Source organism: Carassius gibelio, chromosome B17, assembly GCF_023724105.1.
Source record: "Carassius gibelio isolate Cgi1373 ecotype wild population from Czech Republic chromosome B17, carGib1.2-hapl.c, whole genome shotgun sequence".
In the NCBI taxonomy this organism is placed as follows: Eukaryota; Metazoa; Chordata; class Actinopteri; order Cypriniformes; family Cyprinidae; genus Carassius; species Carassius gibelio.
Window position 1 is genome coordinate 21,976,579 of NC_068412.1, and position 24,341 is coordinate 22,000,919.

At 35.6% G+C, this 24,341-nt stretch overlaps 1 protein-coding gene across 9 annotated transcripts in view; it reads left to right on the forward strand.

Annotated features, from left to right (window-relative positions):
- Positions 1 to 24,341, forward strand: part of LOC127976077 (neurexin-3a) — a 263,201-nt gene that overhangs the window by 190,633 nt on the left and 48,227 nt on the right. For all 9 annotated transcript variants that reach the window (XM_052580184.1, XM_052580185.1, XM_052580186.1 and 6 more), the window contains one exon: positions 16,958 to 17,129. In XM_052580184.1, coding sequence (XP_052436144.1) covers positions 16,958 to 17,129 — 172 coding nt within the window. The remainder of the gene's footprint in view (positions 1 to 16,957; positions 17,130 to 24,341) is intronic.

Consider the following 24,341-nt stretch of genomic DNA (forward strand, 5'->3'; position numbering starts at 1 on the left):
TAACACATATCCAAAAGTTTCTTACTGTACAGAATAGATCACTATGACATATTGAAACTGATAGTAAACAAACAAAGTTGTATCTTATTACATTTGCACATAAACAAGTGACCTTGTAGTTTAATGGGGGACTGGATGTCTTTTTTTTTTTTTTTTGAATGTGAATGGGGAATATTTCTCTGGCTATCTCCATCTGTCCACTAGTTTTATTGTGGCCCATGTTGGTGGTCCACTGGGACTCTTGGGGCTCTGTAATGGGCAATATAACTAAGGGCTTTTAATCTAAACCCTCACCCCCTGCCTCTACCCTTTGTGACACACATGGACATACACACACACACACACACTTGCCCCATTATAGCAGTGTAGCACTGATGGAAATAAGCCTCTTCTGCCAAATGAACTAAATCTAGAGCACAACTCCAGAGTAAAGGGAATTAAGCTGCCGTATTTTATAGACAGTTGCGAAACTTACGTAACTAGTGATTGGGAGTTGTCTTTGATTAGCATGTACTAGTGTGGAATTAATTTTTGCATTTGGAACACTATACAGGGCACATTACGTCTTTGATCTCTTTTTTAGATTTGAGCACCAAAAATGATAAATCCGCTTTTATAATGATTTTAAACCTTCATCATGTTTGCCTTCAACTTTTGGAATAGAAGTAGGTGACGATGGATCAAAATGCCGCTGTTTTATTTTTGGGCTGCTTATGGAAGTCTCCCTCCACTCATTTCTTCAGCGCTGATAATGAGCAAGCTATTTTCAGCTGTAAACGCTTGTCTCTCTTACACTTCTGAACTGAATGGCTGGTGACACCATGGAATACCTTGTTAGATAGTTTCCGGCAACAAGGGAAATGTCAGTGCTGTTGCCCTTCAAACATGCCACCTCTGAAATGGCAACCTCTGTGATGGATTCTGCTAACAAATCACTTTAACTTGAGCCTTATCAAACCATATAATCTAATGGGGTCAAATTAATACAACATTTTAGACTAAAATGCTATCTCATGACTATACCATTATTAATCCCTTTGGGCTAAGTATTTGAACATTGCAATGTAAGTTTCAAAGGGATAGTTCATGTAAAAAAAAAAAAAAAAATTCTATCATCATGTACTACAAAAATGTGTGACTTTCTTTCTATACTTGGAGCACAAAGGAAGATATTTTGAAGATTTTTTTTTTCAGTCTGTTTTTGTATACACAATGAAAGCCAGTGAGGTCCAAAACAATAACATCCCCATTAACTTTTATTGTATGGTTATTGTATGTAAAAAAAAAAAAAAAAACACGGTAAACCAGAGGAAAGAGAGTCATACAAGTTTGGAAGTACATGACGTCAGGGTTTTTATTTTTGGGTGATCCATCCTTTTAACTCTTTGGTATCTTTGATTGGTATGTCTTGCATCTCCACACATCAAAGCAGGGAACATCTGTCCACTGTGAATTTTGGCTTTTCTCACTTTTAAAGTCATCTGATGTGTCTTCAGACAGAAAAAGTGAAGATATAGACACGCCATCTGCTTCTCGCCATGTATTCTGTCCATGTGACACATTCATCCAAATGCCATAACAGGTCTTGTCACACTCTCACTTCATAGTCCTTTTAATCTCAAAGTCAAGCAAAGACCATAATTTAAACTTATTTTACTTCTGTAATGTGTCACACTTTTCAGTGAAATGTAAAAGGTGGGTAGGGATTGGTTTTATCCATCAGAAAGTGATTGGATTGTGAAGTGGTTGTTTCAAACCAGAACAGGGCAAGAAGAATTACAGTCTGAAGTGATGTCAGTTACATATGGTTACATTCAGATATATATATTATGTCAGTTGTATGTAAAAAATTACAATATTATCATAATTTTCTGTCTTCATCAGTTTCGTAATCATACATTCATGCATCGCATCATCAAAATTTCATAGCATACATACATCATTTCCAAAGCTTTGACTAGCACTGCTCTCATTCCCTCAGTAGGGAAGAGTGTAAAATCTGACAAAATCTGTGGACAGAAGTGTGAAAATGTTTTGTGGGTGATTTGCTGATGCTGTATGCGGTGATCTATAGTTATATAAAGACTGCGAAAAGTTGCAAGCAAATTAAAGATTCTCACATAAAACGCATTTGTTATAGTTATAATTACTCATATTGAATTATATTTATTTTTTTTATTAAATGTAATGTGAACAAATAAACATTACTGACACATTTAAACATTAGTGTTTAATCAAGTAAAATTTGAACATTTGAACAGCTGCTTTTTTATGGAAGAAAACCAATGAATCCAATACAAGTCATCTTGACACCCTGTCTGCATAGGGTCATGCATTGTAGAATTATTATTTTGACAGTAATAAAACCATTCATGACACACACACACAGATTAGGCCTTTTACAGCCATTGTTTCCCTACTACCAGTAAATCATTCATGCCAGCATGTTTGCCATCTGTTGACCGTGGCGGTCTCACACGGGAGAACGATGCTCTTTTGTAAGTCGTTCTGGATAAGAGCGTCTGCTAAATGTCTTTAATTTAGGCATTTTCTGCTGGAGAGAGAGGAAGAGGCAAGGAGAGACTCTGGTGAAGATGTCCCTGCTGTTCTGGCTGATTGTAACACTCATCACACTTTTATTTGAAATTGCCATTCTGTTCCCGTGTCTTCCTTAAGAGTTAAACACTTAAAGAAAGTTTCGAATGACTAAAGTTAAATGCATTTGGAATTTGCTCCTTCCCTAATACGAACAGCAGCGTCTGCATAGCATTATGTATTTTTTTGTAAGACTGTTGGATGCTCATTAAGAGCAAATAGCTTCCCTCCACCAGCTGCACAGCTGGAAGTGAGTGTGTAATTAGGATAAAAAACGAAGCGTTTCTACAAATTGCTTGTGCCCCCATGTTGTATTACCGCTACACGAGTGGACGGGATGTTTCTATTTGCTTTAAAGGTCTTTCTCACCTCATACAAAGAAAACACGCTTGCTATTGCCATTTTAAATAATGTTAGCCAATATCTTTTCGGTTTAGAAACTTGCACTTTGGCCAAATAGACAGTGGGCCTTAAAATGACATGGTCCAATGATGGGCCAGTCATTTTAACTGAATTACGTCGCTGGGCCCTTTCCACATATTGACAGAAGAGGGAAAGGATAAATGGCTCCGACACCAGCAGTCTTTGCCACCAAAGCTGTTGACTGAAATCCTATAAGAGAGAATGATTTAAGTGTACAGAAAATCAATGGTGTTGATCTCTTTTAATCAGTGAGCAGCATAACTACACATTGCCTGTTGATTTTCAGTCCTGCAAACCTCCCTGTGCTGAATGGCCCCTGCCACAAGCATCCCACTCCACTTCCATTCAGCCTTAAAGTGCAGAACGATTCTGAGTGAGAAAAGTGAGCACAATTACCCAGCTTGTTCCATTTGCTGCTCGGAGTTCACAGTTTCTATACCAAAGAGAGAGGGGGGATATACTTCATTTTGACAGACTCTTAAGACGTGAAAAAGCAATGTGCCTAACCAGAACGCTCTGGTTGTGGGGGTCTGCAGCTCTTTTTTCCATTTAAATATTATAAATGCAAATATTTAGTTCATTTTTATACAGTAGAAATCCACAGAGGAATTTGTTGCAGGTAACTGGGTAATTTATTGAGGTCTTCACCCAACTAGTTTTCTGTTTTGGACCATCAATCTTCTAAAATGGTTTGCTATTGACATTTTGCTGCAGAAGGGGTATTTCCATCAGGTTTTCTTGAAGTTTGCATTTACTGCAATTAAAATGCATCTTAATCTAATGCTTTGCAGATTGTTTGTCCGGAAAGAAAACACAGTTATTGATTTTAAAGCAGGTTCATTTTGAAAGTAGTTTTATTTGAGTCTTTTGGGCTTTATCACTGCTTCTTTATATATTTTTTATATACATTTTTATATATTTAATGAATAGTGCTAAGCACAATGTAATGTATTTGTTATATATTTAAGATTTAATTACTGTTAATTATATATAAAGATGATTCCAAAATTTCCAGTATGTATGGATACTTATTCCTTATAAATATTCAATATACAACCAATTTATTTTTCTGTTGCAAGTCTATATTTAATATTTGTATTTATCTTTTACTCAGCATGTGACAGATATTATGACCTTTATATTGCCTATTTTACTTTATATTATACCGATGCTCACTGCTGAGAAAACAGTAAACAGGAAAAGAGCCAACTTCAGCAGATTTTTTCCTTTTTCTTTTTTCAGATTCAATTTCTGTAGTGAGTTGTCTTCTGCTTTTGTTTTGTGTGAAAATAATTTGATCAGTAAACCAAACTAATTAAATAATGAATCACACACACCCATATATATTACCACACATTTTATCATTTTAAAATATATTTAATAAAACGTATTATATAAAAATGTATATCAGCATTTTGCAGATACTTATTGTGAGTTTAATGTTGACATTTTTTATTTATATGTATACTTACCTGAATGTGGCATAAAACAAGAATGTTTGCAAACCATGTCTTCAGGTCCTCTGTTAATGTCTTTCACTAAGAAAAAAATACCTTGGAAACAGTATATGTTCAAATATCAGTTTATTCGCTGAAAAGCTAGAAACAGAAGTGATAAAATCATAGGAAGATGTGCTTATATATATATATATATATATATATATATATTTTTTTTTTTTTTAGCCTATTTCCATAATCCATCGATAGAGCTAATCGCAGCACAATCACGCATGGATTTATTCCAACTGTAGCTTAGGAATGCAGGTGAAACACAATGTTTCTGCTTTATTTTCTCCACCTTTTCTTTTCTTCTATGGCTCTTTAGTTTACCTGCCACATTCAGCAGTTTAAGATTTACAGCTGGTTTGGCAGCTCTGATCAGCTCCTTTGCTCTATGTGTGGTCATTGTGGTAAAAATGCCCAGCTAGATAAATGAACTTGACATAGAGGAGGCTGTTCTAAATGCATTCTGAGTTTCTGTTTTCACGGTCAACCTCATCAAAAGAATCCCGCTTTAATCTCTCAGACTGCTGAGTTATGGATCAATATTTCAGAGTCTAATATTACCTTCTAATGTTGTTTGAAAATCGAAACACTCCAGGCCTAAAGCTTAAACCTTCACCTGGCCACCTCTATAAATAATCACACTCTTATTATCAGAAATGACACGGCCTTTTGCCACATATGCATACATGATTGCATTATATATTAATCAAATAAATTAGTATATTCTAAGAACGTAATGCACATACTGTATACAGTACATTTCATTCCATATTTTTTTTCTTATTTTGATGAGTTTGTTTTTATTGACACTGTAAGTTCTAAAACATAATTTAATTCTAACACAAGGCAGCAAAAATAAATTCATATACATACAAAATGGTTAACAATAATAGATTGACTCTTTGTTATAACACATTTTCCTGAAGAAAATCAATATTCCATATACGCCTGAAACATGTATTCTGTAGCAAGTCTATATTTAATAACTTTTTCTCAGCATGTGACAGATATTATGAACTTTATTTTACTTTATATCACTTCATATTATAAAGATGCTCAGCGCTAAAAAACAAAACAAAATCAAAAACCAGAAGAGAACATCAATATTCAAACAGATTCAAATAGATCTAAAAGTTAAAGCAAGTCAGTTTACAATTAATGCCCTATTTGGGATTTGTGATAGCATACTGTCGGGCTCCGCCGTGGCTAAGAGATGAGGATGAGAGTAGTGTAACACAATCCCCCTAAGGTATTTTTGATCTGGAAATTGCGTTAAATTGGCCAGCAGTTGAAAGCAGATGAATGCGAGCCATGTCTGAAATAGAGCATTATGTGAATGCAGATGGAGAATAAAAAATGCAGATGCCCTGGAAGGTCATTCCGATCAGAATGCATTGATCCTCAGGGTTCAGTTTAGCCAACTCAGACACATAAACAAGGTGGAAATTGACGTTTCCTCGTGGGTTTTGCTCAAAATGGGTTGAATTTCAGTGAGTTCCCAGTATTTTTATTTTTTTATACTAGTCTCATTAACCTTGACATTGATTGGTACATGCACTCTTTTACTCTGGCCACCTGAAAACAGTGCACAGAGTTGACGTTAATGCATTCCAGCTAATGATAATGGTAGGAAAGCTTCCCCAGCGATCCTGGCAATTCTCAAAGGACTGACAAAAAACCTCAGCTCGTATTAAAGAAAGCTGGCAGCCTCAGGGCACGAATTTGCATTATTTTGTCCAGCCACTTGTTTTAATCTGTGACAGGCTTGCCACTCAGCCCAGACCTTCTCTACGTGACCCACTTTCCTCACAGCATATGCTGTCAAGCAAAATGAGCAGATTTATGAGGAATCAAAATCGCTCCAGCTAAATAAACTGGCCAATCTCCTTGATGGCACATATGAAAGACACAGGTGCCTCATCTCAGTACGCTGAGGCCATTTCTATTGGATTTTTTATTCTTCTTGCATGTAAGCCTCTATATTTACTGAAACACATTCGATGGTTAGACGAAGTATTATTTCCAAAAGTACTTAATTGTGTCGTTTTGCTTTCACCTCACGAAGATGGTAATTGTATGTTCTAGGAAAAATTGCAGTCTGTCTGACTGCCTCCCCTGCAATTCAGTAAGCGGGGTCTGTACAGAAATCAGACAGGAAATGTGTTCAGTTGGAGTGACCTCCCCCTCGAGCTGTACCTTCAGATGGGGTGAGAGGAGCTGTGTTATCCACAGCACATGCTTTTCTGTGTAAAAAAAAAAAATAAAAAAATAAAAACCTTATCAAACACAAAACATTTACCCCCCTTTCCTGTCTTTTTGTGTAAGTTGCTTTATTTCATTTTTTTAATAATATGTTTAAAAAAATGTCGTGGCAATATAAGCTAATTACATGCATTGCCAATTAATGAATCACAGTTAATCAGTTAATTGCTAATAAAAGTTTGGAATCACTTCTATTTATTTTTCCTTTTTTCTTTTTAAGAAAATTACTTTTATGCATTAAATTATGCATTAATATACACTATAATAAATGTTGCTTTTTATATGCAAATTTATAGAATTAATAGTTAATTACACTAAAATCTTTGATTTAGGCCTACATTTTCTTCTATATGGGCAGCGCTGGATTGGATTCTTTTTTTACATGTAAAGGAATATGAGTTTTTTTCCCCCTAATTTTTGCTGTTATGAACTCTGCTTGTTTTATCAGTGCTCTCTCCAGAAAAAAAATGATTTCAAAATGATCTAATAATGCTGCATAGTGGTATATAACATAATCACAGCCATAAGGCAATATATATTTCTTTTTCAGTCCTGTAAATACAAAAGCAGTTACAGAGGGATTTATTCAGCTTTGATTTATAGATGCCTCACAGAAATAGATAAGTGCACCCGTCTGCTTCAGCAGTGTTGCTCGTGGCCAGCGGGCATCAAATTCATATTATATTCAACAATTCACTAGACCGTTGTTTCCTGACACTTCTCTGCAGGATTTAGCCCAAAACCAATCGGCAACTTTTTATGCATCCATCAGTGTCTGCTGAAAATGCACTGTAATATTCATGTGATTCCACTCCATTTGCTTATTTGTTTTTTTTGTTTTTTGTATTTAAGAAAAAATATTTTAGTAATTCCATTCTGAATTAAAAACAAAAAAACTAAACAGGGGCCTGTTTCATTGCCACAGCCAGCAAGGTACAATGATTTTCTCTGAATGGTTGTGAACCTCAATAAAATCCTTTCTGCTGGTAGTTAAGAGGAAAGTTTGATTGGTCCTGTGCCAAATGGTTCTGTCCAGTGATTAAATGATCAAATTTGCTGAACAAGTAGGGTTTCAAAGAGTCAAAGCGTCGCTTTGTCTAGGGATAATTTGAGATAACTACAGCTGAGTGTTCTCAGAGGAAAAAGTCATGTTTACAGCATGCTGTGAAACTGCTGAACGTCTTTTCCTTTTCTTTTCATATCTGAGGTAATGCATGTGATTTGAGTCCTGCTGTGATTTTAAGACCTGTGGGGGAAAAAGTTTTAAGTGCTCTGGAAACTAAATTTCCCACAATCCACAGTAGGAGAAATCAGTCTTAGAACAACCTAACAATTCCTAGTAGCCATCAGACAGGTTAAAATGACCTACACGTATTATCCACTCAAATGTACCAACAATTAGGCTAAAAAGGGATACCTTTAGTTTTCAGCTTTATATGTCAAGTTTTTTTCTTGAGTGGACTTTTGAATTCTTTGACAGCCAGGTTGAGGCAAAGTAAAAAGTTATTGCAGATAAACCTGAAGAGTTTCTTTCTGATATATTTGACACTTGAAGTCCAGAGGCTTCCCTTCTTGGATTTCGAATCTCTGGCTGCTTTATTCAGTCTTTTCCTTTTGTAGAGAAAAAGCCTTGATTCTCTATGATTGCTGGAAACTTGGATGGCTGATAATCAAGAAATGGTGTGGACCGGCTCTATCATTGATTTTCAGGGAGTCGCTCCAAAGGCGTTGCGAAATGTATGATCCAGCGTGGTGCAGCTGAAGACCTACAAATCTGTCTTTTAAGGTTATTGTGTCAAAGTCAAAGAGAAGAGAGATGAAAGCAGTTAAAGATCGTAGGGTAGTCTGACTGTGAAGCACCTTGGAGAATTCCAGCAGGTCACGGCTGAGTTAAACGGCTTTATGTTGGTGAGTGGGAATTTGGTTGGCTTTACCCCTATGTATAAAAGTGATAATGAGGGGCCGTAATGACATTTCACATTTACATTTATGCATTTGGCACGCACCTTTACCCAAAGCTACTTAAATTGCATTCAAAGGAGACATTTTTATCAGTTCCCTGGGAATCAAACCTATGACCTTGGGGTTGCTATAGCCATACAGTATTTAGTTTGAAAGCTGCATTTTGAACAACTGCTAAAAACCACATCTTTGTCAATTCATATGCTCCTTTAAACTAGAGTGATTTATAAATGAATTCTAAGGTTGTAAAAGTGATATTGTGATACTGGAAAGCTTTGTTAATTTTAATGAGAAAGAAACTTTGTCTAATTTGCGATTTCCAGCTGTTTGTTTGGATTACTCGCCGATGCTTCTTGGCTTGTTGAATGGAGAGAGCTGTCCATCTTATCAAAGTGTTAATGAGTGTTTGCTAATCTTTTTGTAAAGCGCTTCAAATCATTTTAATTACTTCAGCATGTACTCCAAATATCGTATGCAAATCTGCATACTGAGTAGCTCTGTCAGTCTACCTGGTGCTCTCTAATCATCAGATTTATTTTACTACTTTTAACTGCTTCATTTGCAGTTCACAAAAGTGAAAGCATTTTTGTGCTTAACTCGGTGGTTAACAGTCCTGGGCTGAGTTTCCCAAAAGCTTCGTAAGCCTAAGAAGTCCGTAAAAACGATCGTGCAACTGATCTTAATATTAGGGTCTGTTTCCCAAAAGCATCGTAACTTAAGTAGCACTTGAAAGTCATCGTAGATCTATGGGTCCTCTGGAGTAATCGTAAAGCCCTAAGTGCATCATTAGAAGTGTATTGGACCTGGAAATAACATCTCTCTCACTCTCTCTCTCTATACTGTATATAAAGTAGAATATATATTATCATGTAAAGTATAATATTATACATTATAATATAATATTGTATTGTATTATATTTATTATATCCAAGTTGTCTGTATGGAACGCAGCATTAGGTTAACGTCAATAAACGACTGTTTACTACAAATAAGAGTCATTCTATAAGGTGACATTTCAGCACTTGACAAGTGGACAGCGACTCCTAAGTAGCACTTAAAGCACAGCTACGTGCGATTGCTTTACATGTATCGTTGGGAAATGCATGTGAAACAATAACGAACAATCGTAAAATTACTCGTAGAAAATGTTCTTAAGCGCTAAGATCAGTAGTTATCGGGAAACCCGGCCCTGGTTAGAGAGACAGGTGAAGTCAGACAATTCTGTCTCCAGCCTAGCGTAGTCTTATGCTTCTGTCACCAACTAAATCACTGCATCCCTAATTTATGAACACTACATCACTTTGAGTAGTTCTTATCCCTAAAGACTGTTTTGTTTGCAGACAAGCCAATGAAGAATGACAGCCCTAAATGACTTCACATGATGACAATTGAAATGAAGTCCAGTGGAACAAACTATGGCACAGTGCCAGCGTCGCTTTTGAGTGAGAAGCTGATCAGAGACCATACAAAATGATATATGTATATATTATATTACATTATAAAAGACTGAACATTCACTATTTAGTGTAAATGTGTAAAAAGCCACTGATAGCACAGTTTAGTCCAGAAAATCATTATGGACTGCAGGGATCTGCGATGAATGAGTTACTTCGGTAAATTATCTGGGTGAAGTCAGAGAGATTTAATTCAAAACACACTCAGAAGTGTGTTTGATTGTTAAATACACATTCTTCCAAAGGCTAAAAACATTATAATCTGCATATTTGGTTGTGATAAACAATTAATGCATTTCATAAAAGATATAAATACCCTGCCTGCAGTTTATCCATTTCTGTAATTTATGAAGGTAATAATAATTTTATATTCAGGTCAACTGTGAATCAGTTTCCTTTAGAAAGGAAACACACTCATTATATCATCAAAATACAGTGCACATGCAAACTCAAGTTCAAAAGAAATTAGTCATAAATTGTGATCTTTTCATGCACATCGCTGTAAACTCATCTGACCATATTCATGTTTGCTAGATGATGTATAGCGTTCATTCAGAAATGTCAGATGTCTTTTGTGAGTGAAACATGTCAGATTAAACTCTGTGTTGTTTCACATGATGACTTGCGAAATGTGGCAGCTGCAGTAACCATGGAAACAACTGCTTGGGGGTGACGGGGGTTAGAGCAAATGTCTGCTTTGAAAATCAACTGTCTCTGAAACTGCCTAACTAAGCTTTATGCCTCAAACATCGCCAAAGTGTGGGATTACTTTCAGCCCACCATTCGGGCTCCAAAGCCTGAACCCTTGATCACACCGCCCCTCTGTTTGTTAGGGTGAGATCAGGTAAATATGCAAACGAATATGATTTTTAACTTCCAGAATCAGGATGTTCCACTCGTTTCTGAGAATTTTCTTGGGGAAATTCTAGTTTATGGTTATCCTGTCAGTTTACGCTCTAAGCTAAATGCCCATTCTGCATCTCATTAGCATATTTTTTATTTCATTTGCGATTTGAATTAGTGGCTAGGAAGTATGAGTTGTGTTTTAACGACATGTAGCCCACATAATCAGATAGCCCCCTCCGGGTAATGGTGATCTAATTACCAATAAAGTGTAATGAACCATCAGAGTGTAGATGATTTTTTGACGGCTTGACTTTCTCCTTCAGTTTTCCAGTTGCACTGGAGAGAAGAAGCAGTGGTGCATGCCGTTTCGGCACGTTTTGCAACCCACTTCGCCCTGAAATAAGCTCCTTCTGGTTCTGTTGACAAAGCAAATTAGAAAATTGGAAAAAAAATCACATCTCTCAGCTTTGCTTTGGTCTGCAGAACGGATCTTTGTAAATAACATCTAGTGGACGTCGGCCCAAGGTGGAGTACTTTATAATGTCGCAGAGGGCTGTTTAGATAACATTTTGACTGATCAGCATCCGACGCAGATGAAACACAAATGTCTTTGTCTTGTGACCTCCCTGAGGATGTGGCTACTCATATTCTGCTCACAATGACAGCTTAAACTCAGTGTGATAGGCAGCTGCCTTCCTTTTATTAGTTTTTTTTTTTAAGTTATGAAACATCTGATCCTCTTGACTTCGCTTAGAATCTTTTATATGTCCTGTATATTTATATTTATACACTCAAGGTCTGTGTGCAATGGAAAGATGAAAAATTCTACTAGACGGTGTTGTAAAGTGCTTTGCATTGTACTCTTTGGGTTGTTACCTGTAGACCATAAATCATTATCTGAATGTGTTTCACATCCAAGTGTTTAGGACCTTCATCATTTTTTTATTTTTATTTTTTTGCTTTAAAAAGCAAGAAAACAGAGCAGCGCTGTCCTTGAAACACACTGTGATATAAACCACTGAAGGCCGTTCAGTCTCAAACTCACCGTGCAATTTACCTTTTCAGTTGTGTGTTTGTACTTTTGAAAGAAACTTTGACTCTGTTTACCGTCAGCAAAGTTGTTTCATAATGGTTCTCGCCCCATGTTGTTTTCCGTTTGCCATATAAGAGTGTCGATGTAGCAAGTTCTGGGTAGATTAAGTATTGTCTGGCAGCTGTCTGTGTTTTGTGGACCCGATAGCCTTGGCAGCCAAATCAGCAGCTAGCAGTGAATTAAAGAGTGCTTTCTGCCTCATCAACATGTTTGATATCTCCATAAACTACTCTGGAAACACAGCAGCTCTTCAACGCAGATGTCCCATGGACACCAGGCTCCCTCGAGATTTCGCCTGTATCAGCAAACCTAATTGAAAGGCTGTGGGAAATTGAAAATCTTCTGTCGGTAGTTTAAGTAGCAATGAGTGACTTGAAGGACTAATTGTCGTCGGTTTATTTGAGTTCAGTTCCTCGACTGGATGATGGTTGGGTTGTTTAAAGGCATTTTTAGATCTCGTGGTTATGAGTAAGCTTTCATTCTGTTTAATAAGGCGTTTGCAAGTGTCAAGCTGCTGAATCTTCAGCCCTCCATGCTGGTCTAATTAGTGCGCTAAACACAACATCATAAACACGATTCCTCACGTTCTCCATAATCTAAGGCAAACGTGTCAAATAATCAAACCCATATTGTTTTCTCAACTAACACTCTAAAACATATGCAGTGTTGCAATTGCGCGTCCATTTTGTTTACTTGCTAATTTTCCATTAAATGTATCCCACAGCTATTTCTTATTCATTTTGCACTTGCTTAATGACACGCCGTGAGACACAGATTAAACCAAAAGTAATGAAGTTGTTCCGAAAAACATTCCGCGCTATTTAGCGGCAGACTTGAAAATATCGACTCTTATATTGATGAAACAATCAGCTACGAAAAACTGTCACTTCCATTTTCTCTTTACTACCAATTGAGAAGCATCTTTCCTTATCAGCTCTCCACAGAAGGGCACTCACAGGGAGAGAAGGTTCATCTCTTAGCCACTTATCAATTTGTCCAGGTGATACAGTGGGGCAAACCTCTTTGCTCCTCACACAGCAGAGGAGAGCCACAACAGCACAATTGATGACTCTAATGATTGGAGTTTGCATTCTGGAGCAGGACTCTAACTGTCTGGCTTTCAGAGGAGCATGTCGCAGAATACAAAAAAGGCCACACTGGCTTTGTTCCTACTGCTGTTGGTGTATTACTTCCAATTTTTTGATGTTTAGTTTATCCTGAAAGGCATATCAAAATGGCGCATTATAATAATTTGATGGAGGTTAACAACATAACAAATGAAGTGGCCCATGGAATAAAAGAGAGATTCAATTATGAAAGGGTTTTAGCAGTAGAGACTGCTGCCGTAAACACACCATAACTTTAATGGATCATTATCCAACATAGAGACAACGTCTGATGAAATGATGAATAATGAATAAATTTGATCTCTTAATGGTTCCAGATTTGTGGGGTTTGTTTATATACTTTTAATATAAAGATTTAATAAGCCTTGATTGTTTGCACTGTGTTTGCAAAAGGAACAGGCTTTCTATTTTTATTTTTTTGTCTAAATTTTCTGCTTGTAAAATCATTATGTGTCCCATTGTTTCAAACTCATTCTGGCAATCAGTATTTATTTTTTCCTCCATGTCTTATTCCAATTCAAATACAAAATGTGTAATTTGGTGTGCAAATCATTTTAGACTGTGTCTGCAGCAGAGTTGTATATGTTGCTGGGTACTTTTCAATAATGTCCTAAAAGCATCATCCAAAAGTATTAAGTAGCATTCAGCCTTGTATTTAAATTTCAGGATTATTGAAATGTATTAAATAAAAAATTGTAAGAGGTTTTGAAATGGTATTAAAGTAATAAGTTCTGGAATTCTTATAAAATGATTAAAATAAAACCAGCCTTTTTTAGAAGGAAAAAAAATTATATTAGCATAATATATATACATATACACACACACACACACAAACATACATTTTTTTTTTTTTTTTTTTTTATTGGTTATTTCAGGTGAAATTGAGTAACCAGAGAGAAAAAAAAAAACTTATACATTATCATAATATTGATTCAAGATCATTAAAAAAAGTATTTGTTTTTACCTTGAATCATTTTTTGAAAATAATGATGAAGTGCATTCAACCCAAGGAAAGGGTTTGTAACTTGATGGTGATACTAATCTACATATTTATTACTTAAATGTATTTCTTTCTTTTTCTTTCTTTAAAAAAGAAAGAGTTAGAAACCAACATGAATGAAAAGATAACGTCTTCTTTTCATTGATCTTGACCATCTTTATTTGTCATGGACCCATAATAGAAAAATTGCACCGATTTTGTTCTGTATGCGCTCCCTCTTCCTGTATGCAGCGCTGACACGATGCTCAATATAGTGTGTGTGTGTGTGTGTGACAGACTATTTCCTTTCATGTATCACTTGCTCATAAACCAAGAGTTTATTTGTCCTTTTACCCTCCTGGATACTAAGGCATTGCAGTATTGGAATTGGAACTTGGAAGGGGGGTGAGATGGATATATGAAAGAGAGTGCAAGAGAGAGACACATAAACTCTTTGATGCTAAATGTAAAAGAGTGTTTCTGTGATCAAACAAGTAATACAGCAGCAAGAGGCTTCACAAAGTGAAAAGTAACAGGGCGGTTAGATATTTCATAGCACTGTGTGTATGTATGTGTAAGTCTGTGGAAACAGATTTGGCAAAGTGCTCTTTATGTGTTTTGACTCATTTTCAACTCATTAATGTTTTATAAGAGGGCAGAGATACGTTTTCTGTAGCTTTTCATGCAGAAAGAAAGGCTGGGTTACATAGTAATGTATAATCCTCCTTCCTCTATAAAGACGGTCTCAATGGACTTGAAGTATCATTGAACACAAACACTTCATTAAGACTATACCACACATTGACAAGCTTATGCATATCTATGCATTGAATACATAAATAAATAAATGCACATAATATAGCCATAAGCTCCATTAGGCCATTTACTATAGTTAAAGGAGGCATTGAATGAAGTGGAACATAAAGAAAACAATTATTTGTAATAGTAATTATTATGGATGTCAATTTAACATGTACATTTTATATAATTAAAAAAAGCAAGATGGTGTGTAATTAAATTAGATATCTTGTGAGGCATTATTCAAATTATATTTGACTTAAACAGTGTTGTATAATGTTCCACTCATAGTTTATGACTCTGAACAGTGAGGTGCAGTATTTTTATATGTAATTATCATTACATATAATCTTGAATTCTGAATAAGCAAATGTACATAATTTATCTAATATATTTTCTTAATAGGTAAAACAAACAAAAAACTACACATTATTTAGGCAGCCTTTATTTGTTCGAAAATACAGTAAACAGTTATACTGTGAAATATTATTACAATTTCAAATCTGTAATGTGTTATAAATAATAGTTCATTCCTGTGATGGCGAACCTAAATTGCAACTACTCCAGTCATTATTGTCACATGATCCTTCAGAAAGCATTCTCATATGGTGGTTTTGAAACATTTCTTAATATTGTGTTTGAGAACTGTTATTATGAAGATAGTTGAAAATTATTATGCATTTCATGATTGTTTGTTTAATAGAAGGTAAAAAGCATAGCATCTTTTTGAAATACACATTTGTTTGTAATATTTAAAATATTCTACTGTTGCTTTCTTTAATGTAATGCATCTTTGTTAAATAAAATAAAATAGTGTAGTGGACATGATTGGGTTCCCTGGCATACCAAACATGAAATCAGTAAATCAATATCGATATCAATAAAATATCAAGTCAATATCAATAAAACATTAGGGTTAATTAAAGACATAAACCAGAAGAATATGCACAGCATTCCAGTCTTAGGGAAAGTCTTCCAAATGAACTTGAGAGAACTGGCCCAGATTTCTCTCAGGGAGATTTTTTCCTTGATAAATGCACTCTGTGTTGATAAACATCCCCCTTGATACAATTTATCATCTGTTGTCATTTTCCATGCTGCAAGAGATAAGAACAACACCAGATTCGGTTTAACATAACCATAAAATATATCCATGCAACCCACAGGGCTCAGGAGGGGGGTAGAGAAAGTACGCTAGAGAGGATGAAACGGTTGCAGAGAAAAGAAAAAAAAATGCTTATTTAGATGGTCTGAGACGGTCAATTGACAAGGGTCCAAAATCCAAACCAACTTAGGCTGGTTTCCAGCAAACACTTTCAAAACACATAGTTAATGCATGACATTGACGATGGATGAAACATTTCCTCAATGCTTCCTGCTCCACCGATGCTCATTGAGGCTGTGCTAATTAATTTATAGTGGGAATCTTTGCAGCTACATTTGCACACAGCCTCTTGGATCCATGAGGACAAACACTGCACACCTTCCTGTTCCATTAATCATTCTTATCTCTTTCTCTGTTTTAGCTAATGCTATTGATTTAGTCCACTTTCACTGCATTATGTAAATCAATGAGCCAGATTCTTCACCTCCAAAGACGGGGGGGTGCTAATGGCTGATGAATACTTCTCATCAAGCAGACAAGTTTATCAGGGGTCACTAATGCTAATAGATTATTCAGGATCCTGCTAGAACAAAAGCAAAGCAAGAGGTGACAGATTTCAAGGGCAACTGCGTCGTAAAAAAATTAATCAACACAGAATAAATGCATCTCTTCACTAAGGCAAATACAGGAAAAATACAAAAGGTGAAACTGAATGGCAAGCGTCACAAAATTTACCTGATTTCATCCCATATGTTTGTTGTTAATGTAGATGTTGTGGACAAAACTGATGTTTCTCATCTTTTTTCAGGAGCAAGGCAAAATTGGAGTCACATTCAACATCGGAACGTCTGACATCACTGTTCAGGAGAGCAGCACCGCTGTAAATGACGGCAAGTACCATGTAGTGCGCTTCACCCGAAATGGGGGCAATGCTACACTTCAGGTGGACAACTGGGCCATCAATGAGCACTTCCCCTCAGGTAAGACCTCTCACCGACCGCTTCAACCTTTGGCTTATGACATCAAGAAGATGTATGGACAACGCACAGAACTGGACAGCAACTGCTTTCGAGCTATTTCTAAAGTCACTTTGTCTCCCCAGTGACTGTGCAGTGTACTTTCATTTAGCAACATCCTGTGAGCCTCAGTCACAACAATACCAACAAACAGTACATTTGTAGCCTCTCCTATTTTTCTAAATTGGATTTAATTGTCAATTAGATTTTTTTTCTGGAAAATAATGGCATTTTGTTTTGCCGCACTGCTGTGTGGGTTTCTGTTGAAAGCATTGGAAGTGGTGTGGAAGTAGCGGATGAATTTACTTTTTAATTTTATTTCTCATTTTCATTATTATTATTTTTTTCAATATATTTTAATTAGTTATTTATTCCTGTGATGGCAAAGCTGAATATTCAGCATCATTACTCCAGTCTTCAGTGTCCCATGTTCCTTCGGAAATCATTCTAATTTGCAGATTTAATGCTAAAGAAACATTTCTTATCATTTTGTGTATATATTTTTTCAGGATTTTTAAATGAGTTGAACGTATGAAAAAACGGCAAGTAATTAATATAGAAACTTTCTAAAAATATAAATAAATAAAAGGTCACTTTGGATAATTTTAATGCATCCTTGATGAATAAAGGTATTAATGTATTTGCAATGACCCCAAAGTTCTGAACGGTAGTATACAGTAGTTTTGTTTGTTTGTTTGTTTGTTTTATCTTGTATTATATTTTTATGTTTTTGCTGTTTTATTTTTTATTACTTCTAAGAAATTAGTTAAAGAGTAAAAGGAATTAAATCTCTTTTTATGTTTTGGCTGTTTTATTTTTTATTACTTCTAAGAAATTAGTTAAAGAGTAAAAGGAAAATAATGTACCAGCAACATCCCTTGAAGGCAAGTTAGTTCAGTCTGCAGCCATCTTAATAACACCTCAGGCTGCTATTTCCCAGGCATGCAAATACAGCTCTTATCTAATGAAAAGGGAAAGACTGCAACTTCCAAACATTATATTTCAGCATGTCACATCAGCTGTGTATATCTCTTACATCTACAATAGCGTTCAAATGGTTGGGATCATCAAGATTTTGATTATTTTTTTATTTTTTTTATGTAATACTTTTATTTGACAAGGATGCATTAAATTCATCAAAAGGGGACAGTAAAGGTATTTATTAATGTCACAAAATAGTACTATTTAATTTTTTCATTTATTTTTTTTTATTTTTTTTTTAAAGCTGTTGTTTTGAACTTTTGAATATTAAGCAGCACAACTGTTTTCAACATTGATAATAATAAGATATGTTTCTTGAGCAGAAAATAAGCATATTAGAATGATCCATGAAGCATTACGTGACACTGAATACTGTAATGGCTGCTTTACCAAGTTACATTTTAAAATATTTTAAAATAGCAAACAGTTACTTTTTTTTATAATATTACTGATTTAAATGCAGCCAACCCAAACATTTTAACTGTAACATAAATCTGAGTTTATGAATATCTGCAGCATCACACTTTACAGTGTAAAAAACAAATAGATATAAATGAATATTAAATATTAAATATCTTCTAAATGGCTGTGATAATATTGTCTCACTGTTTTTTTCAAGTTCAACTTGATGCCATAGTTTAATGATATCCAACCTGGTTCCTTCCCCTCAGGCGGTTTCTTAATAAAAAAGATTTTCGTTTTTCCATTTTCCTACCATATCTAGTTTTACATCTCTTCTCAGTTAAAAGCAAGAGCAAAGGGGGGAAATCATGACACAGTCAGTTCCTCTAAGCTCACATTTTACTCCATTTAGCATGATTGGATAAATTGGGGAAAGTCGAGAAGTCTGAAACCTCTAAGGTTGTCATGACTTCATATATAAAAATCAAGATTAGTACAAAAATCATTGAAAGGGAAGCCGTCTCAGTGATTTACTTGGATAGCATTAGAGTAATGCGCTATCAGTTGGATCTTTTCTGTAATGCGTGTACATGGAGTACAGTTCATTTTGTGAGAGTATTAAGGAGAGATTGTACAACGCGAACTTCCTCCACTTGTTTCCTCAGCTGGGTCACACACAAGAGACACGCTTTGTTGAGCATTATCGCTACTGAGCAAAATTATAAGAAATTCTAAACGATGCAAACTTTTGTATAATTTTTTAAGGAACATGCCCATGCAAATCCAGTGTAGAGTAATTTGTCTTGCTCATTACACCAATGTGTCCATTTTTTTCTGTTTGAGCATCTAAGGGCATCAGTTTGTGTTCCTGTCGGCGCTGAATAAACCCATTTTATGTGGCCAACTCTACTAATGCACCCATTTATCAGTCTGCCATTTGTATGAATGATATTAGGCATGACAAATATATGCAGCACCGTGTCGCGGTGCTGTTCATATGGATGCATTATACAGAAGTCAGCGCCTGCCTGTTTTTAGGTCTAAAGTTTCATTTTTGCCAACATGGGCATTTGCAGCAGACTCACATAAGAGCTGGGGAAATATATCACTGAGATTTATAGGTGGCATGGTGGTGTAACACTTCTATATAAATGTCAGCAAAATTTACTTTCTCTGCCAAAGTTTCAACATGATAATAAAATATTTATATATTCAGATGGCCACCTGCGAATAGAATATGATTACGCTTCAAGACAGATGTCCCCTCATGGCAGGCTGCTCTTTGCTTTGGCACTGATTTCCTTGTAATGTTTGATTTCTCAATTCGATCTTGTCAGGAGGTTGATGAAGAAATATATTTGGTCTCTTTGACGGAGCTGCAGTTCTCAAGTGATATTGTGAGTTTTTGGTGCGCTGCCATGCTCTCTTTTGTTTAATTTGCAGGCTAAATGAAGCAGGTTCTTGAAGACCCATGGAGAGCGCTGAACTGTGTTCAACATCTGTGCTTTATTTTCTTAATGCATCAAAGAACTAATGCCTAATGGTTCTGCCACATCGGTTCCAGAGCTGTGTTTTTGCCAAGTTATTACACCATACCTTGCTGCGCTATGCACTTACAAATAGCGAGGGCAAGTTAGCTTGTTGCATCTTTCAAGCACACTGCCTATTTATCTCCCACGAGTCCCAAGAGGTCAAGCAGAGATGTCTACTGGGCCACAAGAGTGGTCACCTAAAGTTTATGACTGTCATTACAACATAACCCGAGGCCATGTGCAGAATACTCAGAGAACTTTACTTTAAGAGTAAATTGTGCTGCGCTTGTCTATTCACTTTACTAGAAATACCGTGCCTAGTGCCGCCACATGTCCTAATACAATTCACACACCCTCCGGTAACGGCTAACAAATATGAGTAAGCATAAGATGTACTTCTTTTGCTTGTATTCCTCATCGGTTGTAGGCAAGGTGTGCTTTTTTGACTGGATTTGCTTGGATTTTTCCAGGAGATGCTGAAGGGAAATTCAACGGCGTCTATTATTTAGGCTGTAGCTGGCAATCTGGAGTTGAAAATCAGCACAATCTTCTCTCGTTCCCTTCACTTTACCATATAATGGACTTACGGAGTGGAAATGTAGTTTTCTAACTCACTGCAAGAGCCAGATAAGCAACTTCTTTTCAAGGAACTGTACCTTGGACTAACAACTGCAAGCTAGAAGACATTATATTTAGAAAACCACAGACACTAAGTCTTGTGAGGAATTATCTCACGTGGCCACTGATATGCTAACCGCAGTCAAACACAAAGAGTGTTGCACAAGATCTATTTTAACCCTTTGGAACAGAATTTAAAGTGATTCTGATTAAAATGCAGCTGTTTAATTCAGAGGTAAGTAGAAGATGGTGATTTTGAGCAACTTCCAAACTGCCTGACTGTACTGCTGTCGTTTTCATATTTTTATTTTAGCCTATATATAAGAGGCAACCACAAAACGTATCATCCGATATTGGGGATGTTTAAATTTAGCAGTATTTGTTGATATTAGTGTTTAAATGTTCATGCAAATTTCTGTTTTTTTTTTGTTTGTTTTTTTTTAGATCTACATTACCTTATTAATTTATTTAACAATTTTACATGCTGATATGGTATTAATTAATAATATTATTTTATTCATTTTAATCTTTTTATTTACACATTTGTAAACATTTTACATATATTTAGCATATTTAACATACAATCAAATTTTTTACTATAAATTGCTATCATCTGAAATTATCCGTAATAATTAAAGTATTTAAAAAAAAAAGTATAGTATAATTAGATTTAATACATTATAGTGCTGATACAGTTATATTTGTTTTTAATTTATATTTAATGTTATGTCTTAATTTAGTTAGTTACAAAAGTATACAGTTGTAATGCTGGCACCACTTTATTTGGTTAAACCAAAATAGGAATTAAAATAACCTGCATGGTAGCGGTGAGGGAAACGGAAAAATCGCCTTTTCCTTACCAAAATATAGCAAAAGCAAATGGAATCAGTCCAAATCTTTATCACTCTGGCTGCAGCCCTGAACTGTCCCACACACCCCTACAGTTTGGCAGGAAATGTCAGAGTGTGTCAATCAGACGGCAGCTTGATGCTATGTTCAAGAGACAAGCGTATTCGTGGGACAGGGGTTACGACAAGGAACACGGAGGGGATGTTATATCATTTTTGACACACGTGTGCGCAATATGATGGCTCAACGGTGTGTGTCCTTGTCTGCATCTTTATGTGTGTGTGTGTGTGTGTTAAGAAGAAGATGACTTCTTTCTTTATGGCTGTGCAGAGGCTTTTTGATGTCCCTGTGGCTGCTTTGGCAGTTCCAGGACCCAGGCTGGGTAATAGCGAATGACAGCGGGGAAAATGGTAGACGATTATATGCGATGGGCGCTGCCATTCTGCTATAGCACTGACAGGGGCTCAGACCGCCATACTTCAGTCAAATCACCGTATCATTTTTGTACCATCAGTGAGGTTGGTAGAGATATTCAGTTCTCTCATTTCACATCTTTTGTCACACACCCTGCTGAAAACTGTTAGTCCAGGTTCACTTCATTCACCATGATACTCTTGATTTACACTGCTAAAAAGTACTATTCTGAGACAAGATTTATTTATCTGCTTTGTATTTCTTTAAAGTTAAAATAACTATATTTAATATGTAATAAAGCACAATCTAAAGAAGCTTAATTTTCATTAAAAATGGAAGGATGAATGATGAATGAAGAAATTAGTTAATTAATATGTGCACAGCACAATCTCATATTGGTGCAGCTTTCTGGCTAGACTGGATTGTAAATTTAAAAGAAGAAAAAAATACATTTAAAATACATAGTGTTTTTTGTGCTGAAATACCACATGCAAATATGGTGCAATGGTTCAGTGAATTAAATTATTCATATATATATATATATATATATATATATATATATATATATATATATATATATATATATATATATATATATATACATTCTTTTTTTTTTTTTTTTTTTTTTTTTATAGAATAAGTTCATATTGTACAACTGCATTTTTTATTTCCACACTGTAAAATTCTAGTATAAGATTTACTTTGAAATATTTTTCATTCAGAAATGAAATGGTAAATTGCTGGTAAATTTTACAACAAAGAAAAGGCAACACACTGAATAAAACTTACTTTAAATCTACTTAAAGTAGGAAAACGAATTAAAACAATTGTGTGTGTGTGTGTGTGTGTGTGTGTGTGTGTGTGTGTGTGTGTGTGTGTGTGTGTGTGTGTGTGTGTTTATGATTACAAAAGAGATCATTTGATGGATAGATGGATAGATGGATGGCTGGACAATTCATTTGGAAATTAAGTTATAAAGTATAGAATATTATAACATAAACACACACACACACACACACACTTATATTCCTCTTCTTTACTCTACTTTATTTATTTTAAATTATTTGCCAATCTTTTTGATTATGATAAGTGTGAATCCATTACATGTTTTTTTTTCTTATTATTCTTCATCTTTTTCATAAATGACAGTTACAGCACCATATTATGTGTGAATGTGCAGAGATTGAGCTCACAGGTGTAATCATATGTGGTTACCCCATACTGTGTCATCCCTGTTGTTGCTGAAGCAAGCTCAGAAATGATGTTTTGGGGTCCCATGGTGCCTTGCGTCAGGAACACCATTTCAGTTCAGTGACTTTTAAATCAGCATGTTCTTCAAGCACGCATAACATGTCGTGCCACCTTAATGCTAAAGTCTGGATGGTGTACATTATGTTTTTGACTATAAATCCAAGTTTTTTTTGTAACCCCTCTCTAAGGTCGCCTATCCTTTCTTTTGTTAAAGCATTATAGAGATTTCTCCCCTCTCTCGTTCTGATTCTAAAGTCTGCTTCTTCTTAATGTAGTAAGTTTCAGTAAAAAGAGCTTGTCCTCCAACAAAGAACGACCATACAGGTCGTTTGTACAAGCATTTATTACGACCTATATTTACGTTTTAAAGTTAAGCGCCCTCTAGCGGGCGTAAAAATAATTACAGTATCGCGTTGCGTCTGTCGTCATGAATTGACTTATAACGTCATTACCAATCAAAACGCACGTTTATTTAAATGCAATGTGTGGGCGTTTTACACCGATCTCACGGTATTTCCTACATATTTTACTACTGTAGGTGGCTTATTCGTTCGAATGACCACACCTAACCCCACCCCTAAACCTAACCCTCACAGAAATCATGCTAAAATATGATTTATTGAGCATATACATTTTCGTGCACGTCCATTCCCTGGGATCAAACCCATGATAGCATGATTACATATCAAGGTATAACGCAATAATCTACTAACTGAGCTACACGAAACGCAAACCAGAGGGCAAATAAAAGAGTACAAAACATTAGTATGGAAACGACCTTTTGCCAAAAGGGGCGCAATTGTAGTATACGCTCTGATGGGTCGTATTTCAGAGATTTGGACAAACAACCTATACAAGCGTATTGGTTGGAGGACAGGTTGAGTAAAAAAGCCCCACATGCTCTGTCTGCTTTATCCTCTTTTTATTTGTGCAATCCTGTTTTAATATGAATGAGTTTAAATGATCCTTTTTTTTTCATATGACATAAGATAACCAAATGTTTTTCTTTCTTCCTTGAGCATGTCTTACCAGAAGGCAGTTCGGAAGTTCTCAGAAACCTCCCGTTAATAAAGGAGGAAATGTTACTTAGCATCCCAGAAGCAACATAACATCTACAAAGACCTGACCA